Source organism: Oreochromis aureus, linkage group 7 (assembly GCF_013358895.1).
Source record: "Oreochromis aureus strain Israel breed Guangdong linkage group 7, ZZ_aureus, whole genome shotgun sequence".
Classification (NCBI taxonomy): domain Eukaryota; kingdom Metazoa; phylum Chordata; class Actinopteri; order Cichliformes; family Cichlidae; genus Oreochromis; species Oreochromis aureus.
Genome location: NC_052948.1, coordinates 32,169,509 through 32,189,199, shown reverse-complemented (window position 1 = coordinate 32,189,199; position 19,691 = coordinate 32,169,509). Strand labels below are relative to the sequence as shown.

The 19,691-nt window shown below is 42.2% G+C and overlaps 3 protein-coding genes across 4 annotated transcripts in view; 1 reads left to right on the top strand and 2 right to left on the bottom strand.

The window, feature by feature from the left end:
- Positions 1 to 211, bottom strand: part of LOC116311395 (WD repeat-containing protein 7) — a 110,820-nt gene extending 110,609 nt beyond the window's left edge. For both annotated transcript variants that reach the window (XM_031728497.2, XM_039614833.1), the window contains exon 1: positions 25 to 211. The gene's annotated coding sequence lies outside the window, so the exon portion shown is untranslated. The remainder of the gene's footprint in view (positions 1 to 24) is intronic.
- A 766-nt stretch (positions 212 to 977) lies between these two features.
- Positions 978 to 9,794, top strand: taf1c (TATA-box binding protein associated factor, RNA polymerase I subunit C). Its single transcript, XM_031728496.2, has 15 exons — positions 978 to 1,433; positions 1,853 to 1,964; positions 2,174 to 2,223; positions 2,478 to 2,576; positions 3,445 to 3,512; positions 3,599 to 3,849; positions 4,054 to 4,182; positions 4,275 to 4,392; positions 4,509 to 4,580; positions 4,663 to 4,798; positions 4,957 to 5,085; positions 5,181 to 5,376; positions 5,454 to 5,591; positions 6,763 to 8,132; positions 8,705 to 9,794. The coding sequence occupies exons 1-15, from the start codon at positions 1,317 to 1,319 to the stop codon at positions 8,948 to 8,950; spliced, it is 3,231 nt and encodes a 1,076-aa protein (XP_031584356.2). The 5' UTR covers positions 978 to 1,316; the 3' UTR covers positions 8,951 to 9,794.
- A 1,098-nt stretch (positions 9,795 to 10,892) lies between these two features.
- On the bottom strand, positions 10,893 to 19,223 carry ccng2 (cyclin G2). The gene is made up of 8 exons (XM_031728494.2): positions 19,086 to 19,223; positions 16,749 to 16,908; positions 16,529 to 16,666; positions 16,188 to 16,438; positions 15,386 to 15,464; positions 15,182 to 15,280; positions 14,394 to 14,593; positions 10,893 to 12,017 (listed from the first exon to the last, which is right to left on the bottom strand). Exons 2-8 carry the CDS (start codon positions 16,851 to 16,853, stop codon positions 11,885 to 11,887), a joined length of 1,005 nt encoding a protein of 334 aa, XP_031584354.2. The 5' UTR covers positions 16,854 to 16,908; positions 19,086 to 19,223; the 3' UTR covers positions 10,893 to 11,884.
- Positions 19,224 to 19,691: the final 468 nt, after the last annotated feature.

Sequence of the window (19,691 nt, the reverse complement as noted above, 5' to 3'; positions counted from 1 at the left end):
AGCGCTAAAACGTCTTTTACTCACCAAAAACAGCGGGCCTACTGGAGCATTTCCCACTAACAGTGGGGCTGAGTGGTAAACCGTTCCCTCTGTGGAGAATAAAACGCAGAAATAACCCTCTTCTTGACTCGTTTCGCCTGTTCGTCCTAAAGACGCTCAGAGCTGCTCGGTCAGCTGATCATAGGAGGACCGAGGAGCCGCATCCGGCAAACGGTTTTCAAAATAAAACAAAATGCGCAGGGAATTCGTTATAAGTTGTAGCTCCTAAAATGCAGAAATCCACAAAAATCAGAGGAAACCCACAACCGGATGAATAAATAAAATACAATGAAATGACTAGATGTGATATCATCGTGCCACACCTAAGAAAAATGTTTCAAAGAAACATTGTTTAAATAACTAAAATAATGAAACGTTTGACAGCGATATGGAGCCTTAAATACAATAACACAGCAAAATGATAGCAATAATTAAAATACCCATAAATTATAGAGAATAATGTATTTAGTTTCAATCTCAATTTAATTTGCTAAATATTATATTACAATAGCTCTTGAATTTAATTGAAACTAACTACAACGCCGTAAATAAAACTAAAATAACAATAAAAACTGATTTTAAAAAAGTATGACTCTTGTCTATCGCCTTGATGCGATCGGTTAAAATAAGCTTTACTTTGAAATTTTGCTCGCTTTTGAAATAAAACCGAAAACTTCCGGTATTCTCAGGTTTTTTGTAAATTTTTTCCATAAAACGATTATCATCTTTATTTATTTTAGTGTTTTATGTGGTGTTTTCTTGCTTGGGATTTCCTTTAAATAGTCCTACAAAATTAAACGCCTGTTTTTTGTTTTTTTTGTTTGTTTTTTGAGGGGGGGTTGGGGGGCGTTGTTCGTTTGTTTTTTCTTATATACGTCTCATCACATTTTTCATTTAAATGTGGAATTTTCGTTTTTGTCTCTTTAAGCTAACCGGAAGTCATTGTGTTTATTGTTGTTGTTGGCGCCAGCTGTAAAGCTTGACTTCCGCTAGTTTTGTCGTTGGGGGTCTACACGTGTTGGTGGACTCACTGAGGATTTGGGGTTATTTTAATGTCTCCGTGGTCTCTTTTGGACTCCCGTGTGTTTATGTATGATCGTATTTAGCACCTCTGAGCGCGTGTCAGATGTTCAGACGGAAATAAATATTAGAGACACGCACTCGCTGCCGGCGGCGGGATAGCTAACGTTAGCTGAACATGCCCGAACTTGTTCTTCAACACCGACAGAGAGACAGACAGGCATCGTGGACACCGGAAAATTCAGCAGCAAACAAATATGGATTACCAGTTCCCCCAGGAGCTTTTTCCATCGTTTTATAACTGCGGGCCGCCGAATTTGGTGCAGAAACACAATGCTGGAGGCTGGGGCAGCTACGACCGGGTCAAACCTCAGGTGGGTCCCACGTGGATCATTCCGTGACTCCAGATCTGTCCGCAGTCCTGCGGGGAAAATAATTATAACTTTGCTTATATGATAATTCAAGGGGTAAAATATACTAGATCATAGCAATATTTATGTTTAAGGTCTTTAAACTGAGGTTAAGTTATCACAGTAATGTGTGTGACAATTCTCCTGTTAATATCTTTGTTTATTTTATTTCTTTTTATTTATCGGCAACCATGTGGTTTACACCTACCGACAGTTTCAGAACTCTTCCAGCCCCTTTCTGGTTTAAACTACAACTTAAGAGCTTTTTAAATATGTTTCTTTTTCTTTTTTTTTGTAACCTAGCAGGTGGCTTGACTGTAACTCTGGAGGTGTTAAATGTTAGGCTCCAACTTTATTCGTGTTGGATGTGGTTGCGGTTTCAGGTTGGTTCTGGTCCTCTCTCCACCTGGACTTTCACATCCAGGCATCAGGTCAGAGGGGAGCTGTGGCGTCAAGTCGAGCCTGTGCCGGTACCCCTCCTGGCTCCTAAACACAGTGAGTCCTCAGTCAGCAGGTCCTCCTCTGGTTCAGACTCCTTAATAAACTGTAGTGACAGCTGTCATAGCTCAGGACCAGTTTTTAACATCTAAGGAAAAATAAAGGGTGTTCCCAGAATATAGAGCAGTTTTTCTCTTACAGATACTCTTGACTTCCATTGAATGTGTTTTTCCACGTATATGTAAGTTAATTTTAACTTTTTTCAGCTATTCTTTCGCCTTTGACGCCTCCGGATCCGATGAACTTCACGGAGCATGTAAGTGAGCCAGTTTAAATCATAAAATCACAAAGAGACAGAATTTTTTGTTCGTTTGTTTTTGGGGTTTTTTTGTTTTTGGTTTGGTTTTATTTTTAAGTCGTGTCTATTTTTTGTTTCATATATTTTTTCCAGTTTAACAAACTGAATTTTCTGGGCTGTGAAGAACTATTTAATTTCTAATCAGCATTAAAAGGAACAAACAGTCCCAGATGACTTGTGTTAACAAACGTTCATCTTTTCTTTGTGTTTAGATGAATAATTTCTTCATAGATCACTCCCTGGACGCCTTTGGCTGCATGAGCAACATTCTGTCCGAACACTTCTCCTTTAAGTTAAAAGGGCAAAAAGAGGTGGGTGTCGTCACGAGGGGGTTAAATTACTTCAAATGTGATCAAAATCACACCCTGATTTTATGGACATTTAATGTGGTGTCTCATTTGAGCATTTAATTATTTATTTTATCAACCCAAAAAAACACAATGAACAAATTATGACTTTGAAAAGTTAGTTGTTGTGCAGGATGAGTGATTCACTAAAGAAGATGGATGATTTGGCTCATTTAATACAGCACAAATAGAACCTTAATGTAAAGGGCAGTTTAGTTTCAAATTATTTGCATTGTTTGGCTCCAAATATTAATCAGGTCTTTAAGATATTTAACAGAAGCTACACTTTAACAGAGGGCCAGAAGACAGAGGTGAAAGAGGTTTACAGCATTTTTGGGACTGATGCCATTTACAGCAGAAGACAGGTGAAAAAGAGGAAATGCACAAAGGCTCAGAAATCAACATCCAGTGAAATGTAAACAAACTGGAGCCACAGACCCAGAATGTTTGTATTCTTGTCCTAAACGTTGTTCACTTTTGTATAAATGTTCTAAGAATAAAATTATTACTTGGAGCCAGATACCATGCACACCTTTCTCGACTCTTTAAGTCATTGGCAGAATTGATCCACTCAGTCAGGATGTATTCGTTAGCAAGCATCAGTAGTTGGTTTCTGGGCTATAGTAACAATCTAGCTTTTATGGTGTTGATTGCAGTGCTGACTATCGCCACAAGGTGGAGCCTTGTTCTGTTTGTTGTGTTGGATCTTGATCTGAGAGTTTGAAGCAAACATTAACAACCGATAACTGATTTTGTTTAACGTAAACATTTGTATATAAACATAGAAGAAAGCCGTGCAGTCGTTGGTCATCAGATTTCTGTTTGATTGCAGAAATATTTTAAGGATGCAGTGAGGATGGGGAGGGTGACCTACTTCCTGGATTTGCTGAAGGTTAAAATGTGAGTTGAGTTGATTGGTTGAAATTCCTGGATGTGGAAGCTTTGTTTTAGTTTTATTTTAATCACATTTACCCCTCCCCATGCAGGTGCGAGCAGAAGTATCCCTGCCAGAAGCTGGCCCGGCACAGCTGCCAGCTGTATGATGTGGTGCACTCCATCCCTCCAGAGCTGCTCGGCTCACTGCTGTACGATGAGCTGGCGGAGCAGAGGGACCACCTGCTGTTCTCCGAAAGAACCACAGGGGGTGCTCTGAGTTTCGTTCCCTTTTCACAGAGTGATGGTGGCTCTCGGCGTGGCTGCCTCCTCTATCCTGGAAACCCTGCACTGAATACCCTCAGTATCCTTGAGTTTAGATTCAGGAAGCTTCTAAAGCAGCAGTGTCAGAAATATTTTAGGTCCAAAATGATATTAAAATCATTAAAAAAAAAAACAGTCTTTCATTTTTAAAGCACTCACCTGGGTCAAAGCCAGGATTTCACATAACCATGGCTGCAGCCATCATTGGATAAAATGCTTCTTGCCCTTAACACAGTACCTGCAGACTTTCACAAGGTGGAGCTGCAGCACAACAGAGGCGGTCCTTTCTGTGTGGATACCAGCAGCAAACCGTTCAGCTTCCCGCTCAGAGGCGCCGTCAGACAGATCAGCACCGCCTCGCTGTTCGGCGAATGTGAGAGCAGCTGTCGGGAATATTTGGAGATGACTTCAGGAGCATGGAGGCGTTTTTAAAGATGTTTGTTTGTTTGTTTGTTTGTTTTGCAGGTTGTGTTGCTGTGCGGTCGGATTACCTCTGTGGTGTTTGGAGGTTCAGTGAGAGAAATGAGCCGCAGGCACTCCAGGTGGTCAGCACGTCGGAGGTCGCGACCTGTATCAGTGCCAGGTTGGTGGCAGTTCAAAGAGAGAAGTTGATGAGAGAGATTTTTTTCTGTGTGTATTTGGGGGGTGAGGGGTGGGTGGAGGGCAGTGAGGCTAATCATCTCTGCTCTGTGCTGCCAGTCCTCATGTTTTAGGTGAAGTTTTGGTGGCGAGCGAGAGCGGAGCTGCAAACCTGTGGACTGTGGGGAAAGGGTGAGGAAGCCAATGCATTCAACTCAGAGATGAAAATGTTTAAAGGGAAGCTCAAACTAAAATTGACCCTCTGACCAATCAGGATGCAGAAGGTCCGATTCGAGGACAGCAACCTGTACTTCAACGCTAAGTCTCCATGGAGATGGTGCGAGTTCACGGCCCACCCGAGGGTGGTGCTGTACGCGGACAGGACGGGGGTGGACCTAACAGACATCAGGGTGAGTCAGGAGGCTGGTTAACGTTGGCGATTTTGCTTCTATACTCCACCCCAGTGGATTTTAAATCAAATGACTCCTCCTACATTATCTTCTTCTTCTTCTTTCATTTCACCGTCTCTCCTCCTCCTCCTCCTCGCCCTCATCTTCTGTCCCTCCAGGTGAGTCCGGCCTCCTGCCACACTCTGTTTCGTATCAGCAGCACCGCTGAGTGTCGGAGCGGAGAGAGACTCGTCCTGTCCAGGTATCTAGGAGACTCCCACTCCTTCCACCACCTCATCACCACTCAGGTACGCCAAGCATCACTTAAGATTTACAGGAAGTTACAAATCAGCTAAAACATTAATGGTTCCACTTCACCTCCCTCTCTCTTGCTTTTTGTCAGTACTCAGCCTACATCATGGACGAGCGCTTCCCGTGCGTCCCAATGCTCAAGTGGGATCACATGATGACATCTCCACCTATTTTTTGTCACATTGTTCCTGGCTGCGCCTCCTCAGGGTTGTCAGCTGACGAAGCAACCACTAAGGTCCTGCTCAGCTCCCACAGTTCTCAGGAAATGATGATGCTGCAGTATGCAGGTGAGCGTGGTTTAGTTACTTTTATTTATTTATTTTTTATTGATTGAACATAAAAGTGAAACTGTGTGTGTGTTCAGGAGGCAGAGGGGACGCCTGTTTCAGTCGAGGTCCTCCTCAGGCTCTGCTCAGGCCCAGAGACAGTCTGAAACATCTCCCAGTCCAGATCCCTCACCGCTTGGACGTCGCAACCAACAGACTGTCCTCATATGTCGCAGGTGAGAAATTGATGCTACGGTTTACGTGAACTATCAGTCACAAACAAATTTAAAGCAGGAACCTTTAAAAAGTCTTAAATTCTGAGTATTAATTATTAGGGCTGTGCGATATGACCAAAATCTCATATCCCGATATTAAGACGTCTATCGTCCAATAACGATATAAATCACAAAAAGGTAACATTTTCTGTAAATTCTGTGAATGTCAGGCAGCTCGACTTGCGTGAAGTGTTTCCAGCTGGAGTTGAGTGTTTTAACTGATGCATGAAACGATACATTTTTAGACATAAGTTGTAACGGCCGCCGTTTTCTTTGTGAGTATTTATTACACAGCGTGCTGCGGGGAAAAGCCTGTTCTAACGTTTGAGTCTAAGGTTTATTTTTAGCACCTGGCGGCTCTTTTTTTGCTTCTCATCCGTAAATACTCTGCATCTTTCACGTGATTCAGTTTATTTTGAAAAGTCTCAACAGGATCTTGAGCTTTATTGTGAAAGGTTTATGTGGAAAATAAACAAGCGGACACGAGGTGGTTTTACCGTCATTGTTGCTAACGACAACGCATAAAAACAAGCGCTTGTCCGTCTGTAGTGTGGTTATATTAAATATAAGAGAAAGAGAGAACTTTAGGAAATTAATATAGCCACTACAGTGACCATCAAAATAATGAAAAAATATTGCCGTAAACAGTTTATTTTGCGACACCACGAAACAAACAATAGCGTAAAATGAAACGATAGACGTTTTTATATCATCATCCGATATATATCGTTATATCGAACAGCCCTATTAATTATAGGTTTTGATTAGTCGTACCTGTAGCCCAGTCACATAATCATAATGTGGCATTACCTATCATCTGAAATGCACTACGTGTAGTTAAATGCAAGTTAAATAAGGTCTGACTGAACTTAATACAGTTCCCATGAGTTATTAAAGCCTTCACTTTTAGTTTCTAAGTTTTTTTTTGATGAAAGCGAGAAAAAGTATAAGATACATTAGCTCAGTTAATGCAGTCTCCATATTTGATTTACTAATGCAATCAAGGAGGAGGTGGAAGTTTTTTAACCCGTGTCACACCTCAAGCTTTAATGTTCTGGTGATTATAGTAGAAGATATATGGATAATAACAGGTTCTGAGTCTGCAGAGGTTCACTGGGTTGTTTGTTTTCAGGTCTCACTTGCATCCAGAAGGCAGCAGAAGGTGGAGGTGGTGGTGAGGAGTGCATGTGCGTCCTCCAGCTGACGGAGGCAGGAGATATATTCTATCAGATCCTGGAGCACGAGCAGCCGGACGCAGACGAGTCACAACCTCAAGCAGAGGAGGGTGGCCTCAAGCCTCGGCAACAAATTCGTCCGGGGCCGACAACAAGGGCAAGGAAAACCGCTGAGAGCCTTCCACCTGATTCTCAGATGATCATCTCTGAGACATCGAGTGACGAGGACGTCGTTGGGCCCACACAGTGTCCATCGAGGATTGTACCCGAAACACCAGAAAGAGGACGGCAAGCATCCAGCTCCTCTGAAGATTCAGAGTCAGAGATGAACCGAAACCGAAGGCGGTTGCAGCTGCAGGTTGTTGTCAACGATGATTCAGGGGCGGAGGAAGAAATTGGATTTGACGTCGATGTGAATGATAAAGCTGTTGAAGTGGAGGAAACTGTCAGTGGTGCATCTCAGAGAAAGACTCCAGCAAAGCTGAGTAGTGGTGCTCTTGTCACATGGAAACATTGGCTCCAGAAACTGATGCACAAAACCTATGAAAATAAGCCCCGCTCACACCTCTTGCAGCATTTCAGAGCCAACACTCAAGGTCTGCTTTGTATTCCTGAAGGCGATCAAGGCACTTCACGGCAGGATCACGGTGTGCAAAGCCTGAGGAAGGAGCTGAGGTTGGGCATGTCCAGACGGTCGCTCCTGGTTCACAGCATGGTCTCCACCTCTCTGAGGCCTCCACATGTAGTACCCTTACCAAACCAGTTTAACACGAATGTCTGGACAGATCCACTCAGTCACCGACTGACCCTCTCCTGGCAGGGTGAGGATGCATGGCGGAAGTGGTGGAAGGACCAGCTGGGCTTCACCAAGGAGGCGAAGGTGCAGGCTCTGAGGAGGAAGAGGAGGAAAGAAAAGGCGGCAAAGCAAGCCACTGGACGTCGATTGAATCTGAGCGCTAGCTTTACCTCATCTGTCAGCTACCAATCAGCGCTCGATGACCTCTCTGACTCAGCAGGGTGGTCCTCTGGAGTCAGCCAGGGGGCATGGTCAGACACGGAGGACAGAGGGAGGCTGTCCCAGTTCTTAAGTATGTTGGACGATGAGACTTCGAGGGCTGCGACGCCTTCCACCGTTCTAAATGACACTCCAACAGCAACTCCAACTCCCACCCCGACCGCCACACCCCAACGTGATAAACTTGGTGACCCCAGCAGGACCACCACCCTTCCTCAGACCCAGACACTGGGACTGGACTCCACACCAGCCAGTCAGAGGAGGAGCAAACGACCAGCAGACGACTACCTCAAATCTCTGTTCGCGCCACAGGTAGTAACATGTCTTAGATCAGATGATTTAAAATGCTCACATACAAAAAGTGGGATTTCTTTTATATTTTTATTAATCAATTCTTTTTCATATATCGTAAATATAGAAACCTGAACAATAAAAATTGGTGTGAATGTTATTGTTTGTATAACAGGACCTAGACAGAATAATTGTACTTGATTTAATTAGATGAAAAATTGGCAGGATTCATTTCATCTAACAGATTATTTTATGAGTGTTTGGTGGCTAAAGGTGACCACTGGCAGCCAAAGTACAATACTGTCTCATCCAAAAATCCTTTAATCTGGTTTTCAAAGTACTTGGCAGCTTAAACACAGTGTGTTAGCTTTGCTGACTGTTCTTCATTCTTTCTCATCTGAAGAGGAGGTCCGCTGGCATTCGTTTTAGGACCACTGCTGTTCTTTATATAATGTATTTTTTTTTTATGCTAACTTGATTCCACCCAACCCCCAGTACATATACCCTAGGGCATATATCTTAAATCTAAAGGCATGGATAATAAATGCCCTTTTGTGACCTTTATGCTTGCACTAACTGGCTGATGTTTCCAGGATGATCCTTCGCAGAGCCATTACTTGGATGAGGGGAGCTCCACAAATCCATTCTTGGCCTCTTCTCAGCTCCCCAGCTCCCAGTCCATCCCTCTCCGAAATTACAGTGTGAATTTGACCAGAATGAACTTTGGCTCGCCGGGCTCCTCTCAGTCCAAGTCTCAGACCTACTCTCAGTCCCAGAGTTCACAGGGTCGGCTGTCACAGGCATCGCAACCAAAGAAGAAGTCTCGAATGGGATTTTGAAACGTTTACTCAGTCTGGGAATGTATTGTTTGGGATTTTGGGATTACGCTTGCTGGATTTGCTACACTGGGAATGAAATGAGAAAACTTGGACACTGGATCTAAGCTAATCAAGGAGGATCACCTGCATGACGTCTGGAGGAGTCACTGCAGACTGTTTGGTAGGACCGAATGGAATTTATTACCTCAGTTGTGCATGTGTGTGTCTGTGTCTGTGCGTGTGTGTGTGCATGCACGCAACTGACTGAGCTCATGTTCCTGTTTAATTTACGTGACTTTTTGTGATAAAAGCTGAGGGTCAACATGCAGGATTAATTGAAACTGTAGAGCGAAAATGGTGATAATTAACTTGAGATCAGCAAAAAGCCGGTCCCTGAATTATGCCAGGGCCTGTTATAACTATAAAGTCTAAGATAAAGCTAAAGAGCCTTAAACGTATCAGTAATTTAATAAAAATGATTAAAAAGATACCAGAAGTTGGTTTAGACACAGGTATTTCAGAAAGGGTTTGGCCTACAAAGATGATACTGTGAAGACTTTATCACTGTACCAGACATCCAACTTTCACATATTTAATCCCCAAAACATCCCTGAAGGTCATAATGAACACACCCACAAGCAGCCGCCTCATCCACGTGAAATCTCATCAACTGTCTACTGTGGTTAAATGTACATTATTTAAAAAGCTGTTTGACTATGAAGTACATCTTTTCTTATATATTTGTCTGTTTCACTCATTTTGCCATATCTATGTTTCTGAGACTTTTCTAAATCTGTTTTCTGAGCAGAATTTAACTTATTTTCTCAATAAAACTATGACTAACATGAACAAAAATCTCAACTTCTCTTTTAAAGGGAAACAAAAAGGCAGAAACTTTCAAGACCAACCACACCTGCCAACTTTCATGGGGCTTTTATTTTTAAGTTCAGCTGTGGGTTTAAATTCAGCTGGTTGTGGCGTTCAGTGGAAACGCTGTTAATATTTAGATGAGCTGCACTACTTGTCATTGTTGATTATTTGTCAGATGATTCATCTCCTTCCATAAAGGATGCTCCAGTGTATCTTCTATGAAAGGAGGTAATAGAGGAAGTGCTGAGGCACCTTTCCTTTATTTAGAGACCGCTTCTGTTGTGGCTGTTGGGCAGAAACTTCCAGCTCTTGTTAGTCAGTTGGGAAATTTTCTAAGAAAACTGACTTTTGGTGGCGAAAGACTGTTTAGAGTTTGTGCCTTGTATACAATCTCAAAAACCAGTTTGTCCAGCTCAGAGTCGTTTTGATGAACATTTGGTTGTAAATTGAGTGGCTAAGTTAAAAAAGCTGGAGAAAGGTGTCATTTGGTTTTGTGGGGGGGGGGTTGCCCCCCAGCTTGTCCAGCTTTACTGGAGTCAACGCACCAAAGAGCTTAAATGTACTTTAAATTCTTAGATGTGCATGAGTGCTGTGCCTGTAGAGAAATGAGCTGCACACACCCTTCTGATCGGGCTGAATGGTTTCAATGAAAGATGGGTTGAAGATGTGTTTAGGATGTTGATCATGTGTGTCGAACGTGTTTTATGAACTCTTGACCAACATACAAAACTTACTAATGCACATACTTGTTATTCATAAGAAAGTCTGAGTTTTCAGACAAGCAGTCTGAATTCTGAAAGATTAAATGATCTGGAGCACAAAAAGATGATTCTGCTTTAAGTTTACCTTAAAGTTTTAGAAACACATAGATGCTCCCTCTTAAACTTGGTCACTTTGCACTCTTTGCATATTATTAGCTATGATCTAAATACTGGGGCCAGTATTCAGTATTTACTGGTACTGCATAGGGCGTGTTCATGCACACCAGAATAGTTTCAGGTTTGATTGATGGAGTTGTTTTTGTTTGCAGACATGATTTAAAGGGGAAAAAAACAGAGACGAGATGTTTAAAAATAATATTTTTATAAGATTCTTTTTTTTTAGTACAGGTGACAAAAAAAAGAATAAATAACTTAATATCTACAAAGAAAACTATAAACATTTTTTTTTGTACAGCATTTACACTTTTACATATTTTTGTATGAACATTTTTGACATTTTTCAACTTTTTTTGACACTTGGTCAGTATTATTTAGTTTCATACAACAGTCTCTGAACAGTTTCAAACACCACAGACAACATTCTTTGTTTTTAAGCTACATCCTAACATTGGCAACTTCAAATTTAAATCAGAGTCATACGTACAAACACACATCCATAAACACATGATCGTTAAATGTTTTTCCAACCTCCACTTCCATTTAACACTTGAAACTACATTTAAAAACAATAATAATAATAATAAAACTGTGCAAATTAAACTGAAACAGAAGACCGGAGCAGCCGCGGTCAGAAAGTTTCCAGTCTGATCTTGAGAGCGCAACACTGATATATCTTTAGGTTGCTCTCATTTAGTTTAAAGTCCTGATTTATCACATGAGATTCGACTAAAAGAAAAATTGCAACCACTGCTGCTTTCAGCCTCTGTACACCAGAGAAATGCCTCCTACTCCTTAAAACAGTCTTGGATTAATAACAGTCAAAAGACATACTCAAAAACAAACGCCACGTTTTGGCAAATTACTCTTCCATCCTGATCTGACATTTTAGCGACCATCATGTGTCTGCTAGTTCAGCACCTTGAAGACCAGGCTGCCCAGAGTTTATCTGCAAAACATCACTTATATATCCTTACAAAGAAAAAAAAAAAAAGGAAAAAAACTTGCATCCTGGAATGTGACATCTCAACATGCACACATCTACAAACTAAATCTATCAAATCTACCTGGAGGATTTCTAACCGCTCAGCTGCCAGTTGTGCTATTCTCCACCAGCACCAGAGCTTATTGAACAATAAATTAGAAGACGGCAGGAGAACACGGGGTGGTGGGGTGTGGAAACAGCGAGGCACGGGCGGCAGAGGCTTCAGGCATAGAGGTATTGGCGTTGATTTTGGCGACGGAGGTGAGGAGGGAAGAAGGACCCTTCGGCATCGCTCCCCAGAGAACTGCTGAGAGACTCTTCACCCGAGCTCATCATATCCTCACACGAGTCCTCGCTGTAGACACACAGAGGGAGGTATGAGGTCAGTACAGTCATATGTTGAGGCTTTGGCAAGTTGATACGACCATGGTAGTAACTTCCTGAGTCACTTTAAGAGTGGTAGCATCTGACATGTAATACTGTTAGTATCTTGCTAAGCTCTCCTGCTTTGGCGTGTTTTTGAAGTGAATTTGGACTGTTAGTATCTCGTCAATTTCACGCTGAACAATTAGTAGCGCGTGTGGAGTGGTTGTACCGTGCACAGGTATGTTTGGAATGAGAGTATCTTAATCGGGGGTGTTTTGGAGTGTTTGTGTCTGGTTTGGGTGTGTTTTTTGTATCAGCAGTAGTGTCTGTGGGCTCAGAAGTTACTCTTAATGAGTAAATCTGTTTTATCCTTCTCATCACCCTCTAAAAATAGAAAATTAATCTGGTGCATTGGGGTATTTTCACCAAAAAGCTAACTCATGACATTTTTCAAAGTTATTTTAAATCAATCAATTAATCAATCACCATTCATTCTTAATTTAATTGGGGTTGGGTTTCTTGGCAGTAGAACCAACTGAAGCCAGTTGACAGCTGCACTAAACCAAAAAACAAAAAAGCATTAAGTGATAGAAACTGATCTCTTCTAAATAGGGCTGCACGATTAATCGTTAAAAAATCGCGATCTCGATTCATACTTATGTGCGATCTCATTTCCAAATGACAACGATTAAAAAAAAAAAAAAAAAAAAAAAACGACGACGATTGTATTGTACCGCATTTTGATCCGGGACGTAATCTGCATGAAAACAAGCGCTCCTCTTCCTGCTCAACAAATGACAAGGGCGGAGCCTTATACCACGTGATACAGAAGCTGTGCCGTGATGCTCAAATTGGCAGGGAAAAAACAACGGAGAACACGTCAGGGATGACGAGAAAGTGACAGGAGAAAATTCGTCCTGGTCAACCACCCAAACATCAATAACGGGAACCTTATACAGCGCTTCCCTATACACGTCGAACTCCCGCAGGCACAAAGAAATTACGGAGGCTATTACTTATCACCTGACCAAAGATATATCAACACTGTGCAAAACGAGGGATTTAGGAAAATGATCAACACCCTAGACAAACGCTACACAGTGCCGTCCCGCAACTATTTTTCTATTGTTGCACTACCTGCTCTATACACGCAGTGTCGAGCAACAGTGGAGACGGAATTTCAAGCAGTACAACATTTTGCGGCAACCACAAAATGTGAGGCATTTATTGTTTTTATGTTTGTTTATTGTTTTTATGTTCAGTTTCAACTGTTACAAAGTTGATGTGCAGTTAATAAGTGCAATAAATATTTATATTGGAAAAGAAAATCGTGAGAGAATCGTGATCTCAATTCTAAGCAAAAAAATCGCGATTCTCATTTTATGCAAAATCGTGCAGCCCTAACTTCTAAATCTATTTAGTCATTTCTGATCTTGCTGTGAGGCACTGGCATGGAGATGGGCTGAGCAATAAAGGCAAAACAAACCAGTCAGCTGTTTCAAACTTCCGCATATCACTTAAGACTATCAGCTGATCTCATGTTGTCTGACTCAGCTGACTGAAGCTCTGAGTGTTAAGGTGTGCCTTTTAAAAGGCGTGTAAAGATGTTTGTTGATCGGGAGCTTTGTGTACTCAGCTCGTGCTTAAATACCCGCCCGCTGGAACCACGTCTGTTCCTCTTTTCGCTTTCAACACACTGACGTAGAAATAAAAAGGAGCTGTCCTTGATATATAAAGGCGAGGCCACTCTGGCTTCATGTGACGTCATGGAAACAGCTGTGTCAGTGGGAAGTGACTGGCTGGGAGATATGAGAGGCCCTGACAAGCTCAGACAGTTTCAACACAGGAGAAATTTCAGTGTTGCTGCTTGTTGCCTCAGAAAAATGTTACTGCAAATAAAAGAAACGCACTCTCTCCACTGATTTTAAACTTCCTTTCATCGATTTTTCTGACTTTATTGGCACCAGAAACAGTAAGTGTCCTCCTTCACTGCTGTTACACTTGCTCTAGATGACCCTACCCTACCCTTGCTCTAGATTACCTGACAGAGACTTTCAGGGCGTTTCTTGGTGGTGCATCACTGCAAAGGCTGAAATATTTGGTGTATGTGATGACACAAAGGGTGTGTTTGGTTCCTTTTTCATTTAGCCTCTGTTTTTGTTGTTGTTGATGGTGGTAGGAGTGTTTGGTATTTTATCCTGTATGAGGTGTCATGTGATCAAATCAGACTGAAACTGAAGCCAGTACAGTCGGTCTGATTGGTTTCTATAGCTTGAAACAAGTCACTAAGACTAAGAAATTCAGGATCGGTTGTGTGTTTGGAGGTGTGACGGTGGTGTTGCTTGGGTGTGTTTGGGGTCCTCACCTCTCGCTCTCATCCCAGCAGCCCTCAGGGATGGTGGGCAGCTCGGGGACACTACGGTAGCTGTGCAGGCTCTGGGCGGTCCGCCGCGACACGATCCACTGCAGCTTCCTGTGGTCGGGTTTGCTGCACTCGGGAGACGCGTAGTCTGAGAGGCACTGGGCCACGCATTTACTCCACAGCACCAGGTCAGCATCAACGATCTGAAAACAAATAGGGGAGCAGATCATGGTCAGCTGGTGATTTACAAGTGTGAGAAAGACAAAAAAGCCTGAGATCAACGACATAAGCTCCTTTTTAACGTGAAGCCATCACAACACAACACGCCAGGTTACGTAACTACAGACATCAACATAAAGAAAATATCCTGGACCAGAGCTGGGCTAAGAATAAACACTCTCACGATACACGGCTTCTGCTATTCATAACTCGAGTGCTCACTTCTTCTGTTTATTTAAAAACTGGAGTCTCATCTTGAAGCAGCGAGCCCGCAGGCTGTAAGGCTGGTTAATAAAGTTGCTCACATTTGCAGAGTAAAAGTCTGCACATGTATTAAAAATGCCTCCTGTGTGTGGCTGATCCAGGAAAATGCCCACACTAATTCTCTTTTAATGGAGCCATGAGACATGTGCTAAATTAAACCTCTCATTTCCTCTGAAATTCACCTGCTCTGTTGTTGCCTCCCTTGTGGAAAATCTATTTCTCAGTTTTTTTTCCATGATTTGTACACCTTCCCCTCCCCAGATGAGTTCTTGTGTAATGAAGTCATGCACTGTTTAGCAACAGCCTACCTTGAGGTGTCTCTGGATGTGAGAGGCTATTTCCAACATGTCCTCAGACTGAACGGCTTCAATCTCCTGCCTGAGGAGTGCCAATGCGAGGACGGACGGCTGGAAGGAAAAGCAAAGAAAACAGTTAAACAGGATCAGTGTTGTGTCAAGAATAAAATGAATTTATTTGTCAGTTTTTAGCCAGGACAGACCTGGAATTCTTACCTTTGCTTTGGAGAAGGAGATCCGGCACAGACAGGCTTTGAGCTGAGCCTCCAGCTTCTCCAGGTTGAGCGTCGTCTTCCTGTTAGCACAGACACAAACATGCAGTCAGGTTCAGGTCTTTAACAATTATCAAACACACACAATCATCAGTTATGTCCATTTTACTTGTTTATTGCTATTAGTATTAAATTAAAGTAAAATTAAATTAAAAATGGGTCTTCCTTCCTTAACTTTGCTGATAGCTCGATCCTGGATTTGAGTAATTTTGAGTACAACATGTTTATCTTGTAAATTATGGTTATTCTGAGAATCGAAAAGGTGGCTCAACATTATCTTGGTCAATCATAAGTGGTCAGCCAATGAGTGTTAAGTTTCACAACCAGATGGCAGTGGTAAACACACATAGCAGGACTCGTCAACTCCAAACACTGATGTCAAATATGAGGCCAGTTAAATTCAGTGCAACGCTTCAATTAACTTAATTTGCTCTAAACAAAACAAACTGGTGTAAACTCTCTGATGTGGCATTTTGACCCAAGCTGAGCTGGTTTAAAAACAACACGGCAGGGTTACATAAGAGCAAAGTTTTGTTGCCAACAGCAGAAAACAAGTGTTATCAGTGCACTTCAATCAGACACTGCCTGTTGCCCCACATAACAAGACTTTGTGCCAATCGAAACACTGTCGTCCAGACTTCTGAACCCAATCCAGAATCGTCAAGCTTCCAAACATCAACTGTAATGGATCATCTATTTGCAGACACAAATTTGAACACATAACCTCGTGTTCGTAGGGGCCTCACCTATCGGTGCAGTGTGATAGCGTGATCTGGTGGTACAGGTGCAGAAAGGTTAAGGCGGTGACGGCTTTGGACTTGAAGTTGAGCTTCTCAGTGACAATCTTCTCCATGCGGGCAAGGTCGGACACGGTGAACCGGCACTGTCCGATGCGGATGAGCTCGTCGGCGGGTGTCAGGTTGCACTCCTTCTCCGTCACTTTGGCTGCCATATGGAGGCAGCTGAGGCTGATGCAGGACAGGTGCTTGGGCTGGATCTGATGGTAGGAGAGACGACAATTAAGTAAAGAAACATCTGAAGCTAAAGTGTGCTGTGTCTGCTCTTAGCAGGTGTAAAAGTCTCATACCTTCATCATGGCGAGAAATCTGTCCAGCAGGTTAACAGCCAGGACGAACGTCTGCGTGCTGTAACCAAAGAAGCTGGTCAGACTCCACAGATCCTCCACTTTGGCATCCCTGCACTTGGCCGAGATCCGACTGTCACCCTGGAGAATAAAGACACGCTGTTGGTTAATTTCACCGTTATTAAGAAGCCTGTTAGCGATGCTTAGATCAACAGGTGCCTACCGGCGCTGTGGATTCAATGGCGCGGAGTCCCGTCACTTTGGGGAGATAATGCACTTCCTGCTCACAATTCACCCTCAGCTCCTTCATCAGCTTGAAGGCATCCATGTCTCAGCTGGGACTGCAGGAAGTGACCCGTCTTTTTTAAAACACAGTACCGACACTGCAAGGAAAGAAAAGTCACAAAGTTTAGTTTTTATGCTGCAACCTTAAACATCGTCGGGATTTGTGTGATCAGTAAGAAAAGGCAGTCCTGCAGCCTTTGTTGTGAGCTTGTGCTCCTCGGCGGCAACAAGAATGTCATAGTTCAAATAATTGCAAATCGCAACTGAAACTAAAAGCATTTTTGTAATACAGATACTTAACAGGATTTCTGCAAACTCTCCATCACAATGTAGAGCAGAGCAGAAGTTTGGAGTTTCCCCTGAGGTGAGTTTGTTATGACATTTTACAGTGTTATGAAATTCACTTCTAACCAGAATTCCTCTGATTTCTTCTTAAACCTGCTTTTCTCTGTTTTGTTTGTTTTAAAAAAAAAAAAAAAAAAAAAGGTGATTTTTAATCACACTCATGCCTCTAACTATTGAATGATACAAATCTAGATTATATTTTTAAATCCGGTTTGCACCCTGGCAGCCACCTGATTTACCTGCTGCCTTATCTGGCAGGTTATTCAAAGTCACCAGACTCACAAACTTCTTTCCACACGGACATTTGGACTCAGCCCAAACAAGCAAAATCAACAGAGCCTCCGAGCAGTTTTACATTCTACAGCAGCACCACTCTCATGCAACAATTAGCTCTTTTCTGTACCTCCACCTCACAACTTCCTCATGATTCATTTGTTTGCACTGTTAAAAGTGAGCTTTATTTTAGTTTTGTTCCATGTTTAGCATTTTACTTAACTTTTTGCTACATTTTAGAGATTTTTGCCATTTAGCAGGGGGTTTATTCACTGCATTCAAACACCTGTAGGTTACCCACCCAAAAAGGGTTTAGCCTTTCCTGACATAAAAGTCTCTGTGATCATAAGAAAATATTTTTGAACCTTTTTGCTGCATGAATAGACTTGTCGTGAGTATGGCAACAAACTCACTGCCTCAACCATATAGGAGGAGAGCTGCTAATGAACACATCCCCTCCCCCAAAAACCACATTCCCACCAAGAAAACCATGTTAAGCTAAATTCTATTTAATTTCTATTTGAGTAATTATGGGGAACATTCTGTTTTTACTTATTATCCTCTGTTAATCTGTTGTTTTGTCGTGTTGCTTGTTCCGTTTTATCAACTTTTTGGGGAAAAAATAAAATCCTGTTTTGTTGTATTTCTCACAGAACAAAAACAATAAACGCTTTCTAGTCTCTTTTATTGTAGACGCCTGTGTGTATCATGAGAATAATGTGAATGAAGAGGACACATTTGAGGTGAAGTCTTTGGAATCGTGTAAGATAATCTGTATCCAGGTTGAGGATCTAAGTTACTCACTCGGTCCTCTCGTGTCTAAACTGCTACACTGTTACTGTGTTGTGACATGACTTTACATTTTCGGGTACATTGTTGCTAAACTGTTACGTGACTGGCGTGCACTCTCAGTCTGGGGGTCAGAGCCCAGGGCCCGGCCCACTTCCCTCAGCTGGGCTTCGGTGTCAGATTTCCGCTGGTCTACGCCTTCTCGATCCCCTGACCGAAAAACAAGTACCCCTTTTTCCTGTTATGACTGTAAATTAACGACCTAAAATACAGATTAAGTTGCCCCACACGTCTAAAAACACTATTTTTATCTTTTGGTTTTGTTTTTTGAATTTTTGTAGTTGATGTGGACGGTTAGCCTCCGCTAGCTAATGGTTTAAATCCTCTGTAGTCGGAGCGGGGGGAGGGGCTGCCGTTTAAAAATGATGAAATATCTTAACTATTTTACTACGGAAACACGATTACCCACACAGATGCTTAATAACTGAGAATTAGAGCAGAGTTGATTAACAAACCGATTATATGTCATTGCAGTGGTTTATAAAAGTGAGTTTAATCGAGCTTATAAAAGAGGAAAACGGGTCCAGAGGACACCAGCTACAACAGCGAAGAGAAGCCTCTATGCTGTACGTGCAAACTAATGCAAAAATATCAATTATAAGGAAAAACACACGTTAAATGCTTTTAATCTAATGTCAGAACTATAAAATTCACCTATGTCCTATTTTTAAGCGCTTCTGGGCGAGTTCCTGTCGGCAGTTACTAATGAAAAACCTTCAAAAACAAAAAAAATGACACTTTACTCGCTCAAGTGAACTCTCTGAGTAAAATAAATACAGCTGTGATGTATTTTAAAGGTTTACTCTACCTGTTTCTGTGAGTTAGATCCACATATCTGTTCTGCTGTGGCTTATTTTTCTTCTGCTCTTCTTTCGTCTTTCTCTTTTTCTGTCCTTTGTTGATGTTGAGTAAGCTCACGCCTACTTCTCGACGTCACCCGGCCACAACCAATCAGACGCATCGCTTTACGAACAGCTGTCCCCTTTTCATGCTATTAAAGGCACAAATTGCAGCTCGATTCTGGTGTTTTTGTAACACCGTAAAAGCATTTTTACCACCGGAGATCGATAACCCAGCTTCAATCCACAGATACAGCTCGGAGAAACTGAAACACAGCGTTTGGATCGCGAGAAACAAGCCCACCTTGAGTAACATTACCGTGAGCCAATCAGCAAACCGGAGTTCGATACGTTCAAATAGTCCGCCCAAAATCTAATGTTTTGATTGGATCGTGCCCGCACAGAGACCTGACGCAATCATGGCATTACGTAGTGCCTTTTTTGGACAGTTTTTTTATTCATTGTCTGTGTCAGACGTGAAACAACATGTCTGTAAATGGTTAAACCTCAATTCCACCTTAAACAAACATACCAGTGTTTTCTATATACTCTAAGATCTTTCACATGTGATAAAG

Excerpts from the sequence above, each read along its gene's own strand:
- taf1c (XM_031728496.2), top strand. The coding sequence starts at position 1,317 with ATGGATTACCAGTTCCCCCAGGAGCTTTTTCCATCGTTTTATAACTGC. Across the intron at positions 3,850-4,053 it reads CCCTGCACTGAATACCCTCA|ACTTTCACAAGGTGGAGCTG; the intron begins GTATCCTTGAGT and ends CAGTACCTGCAG. Across the intron at positions 5,592-6,762 it reads ACTGTCCTCATATGTCGCAG|GTCTCACTTGCATCCAGAAG; the intron begins GTGAGAAATTGA and ends GTTTGTTTTCAG.
- ccng2 (XM_031728494.2), bottom strand. The coding sequence starts at position 16,853 with ATGGATGCCTTCAAGCTGATGAAGGAGCTGAGGGTGAATTGTGAGCAG. Across the intron at positions 16,667-16,748 it reads CCATTGAATCCACAGCGCCG|GGTGACAGTCGGATCTCGGC; the intron begins GTAGGCACCTGT and ends TTTATTCTCCAG. Across the intron at positions 16,439-16,528 it reads GATTTCTCGCCATGATGAAG|ATCCAGCCCAAGCACCTGTC; the intron begins GTATGAGACTTT and ends TCCTACCATCAG.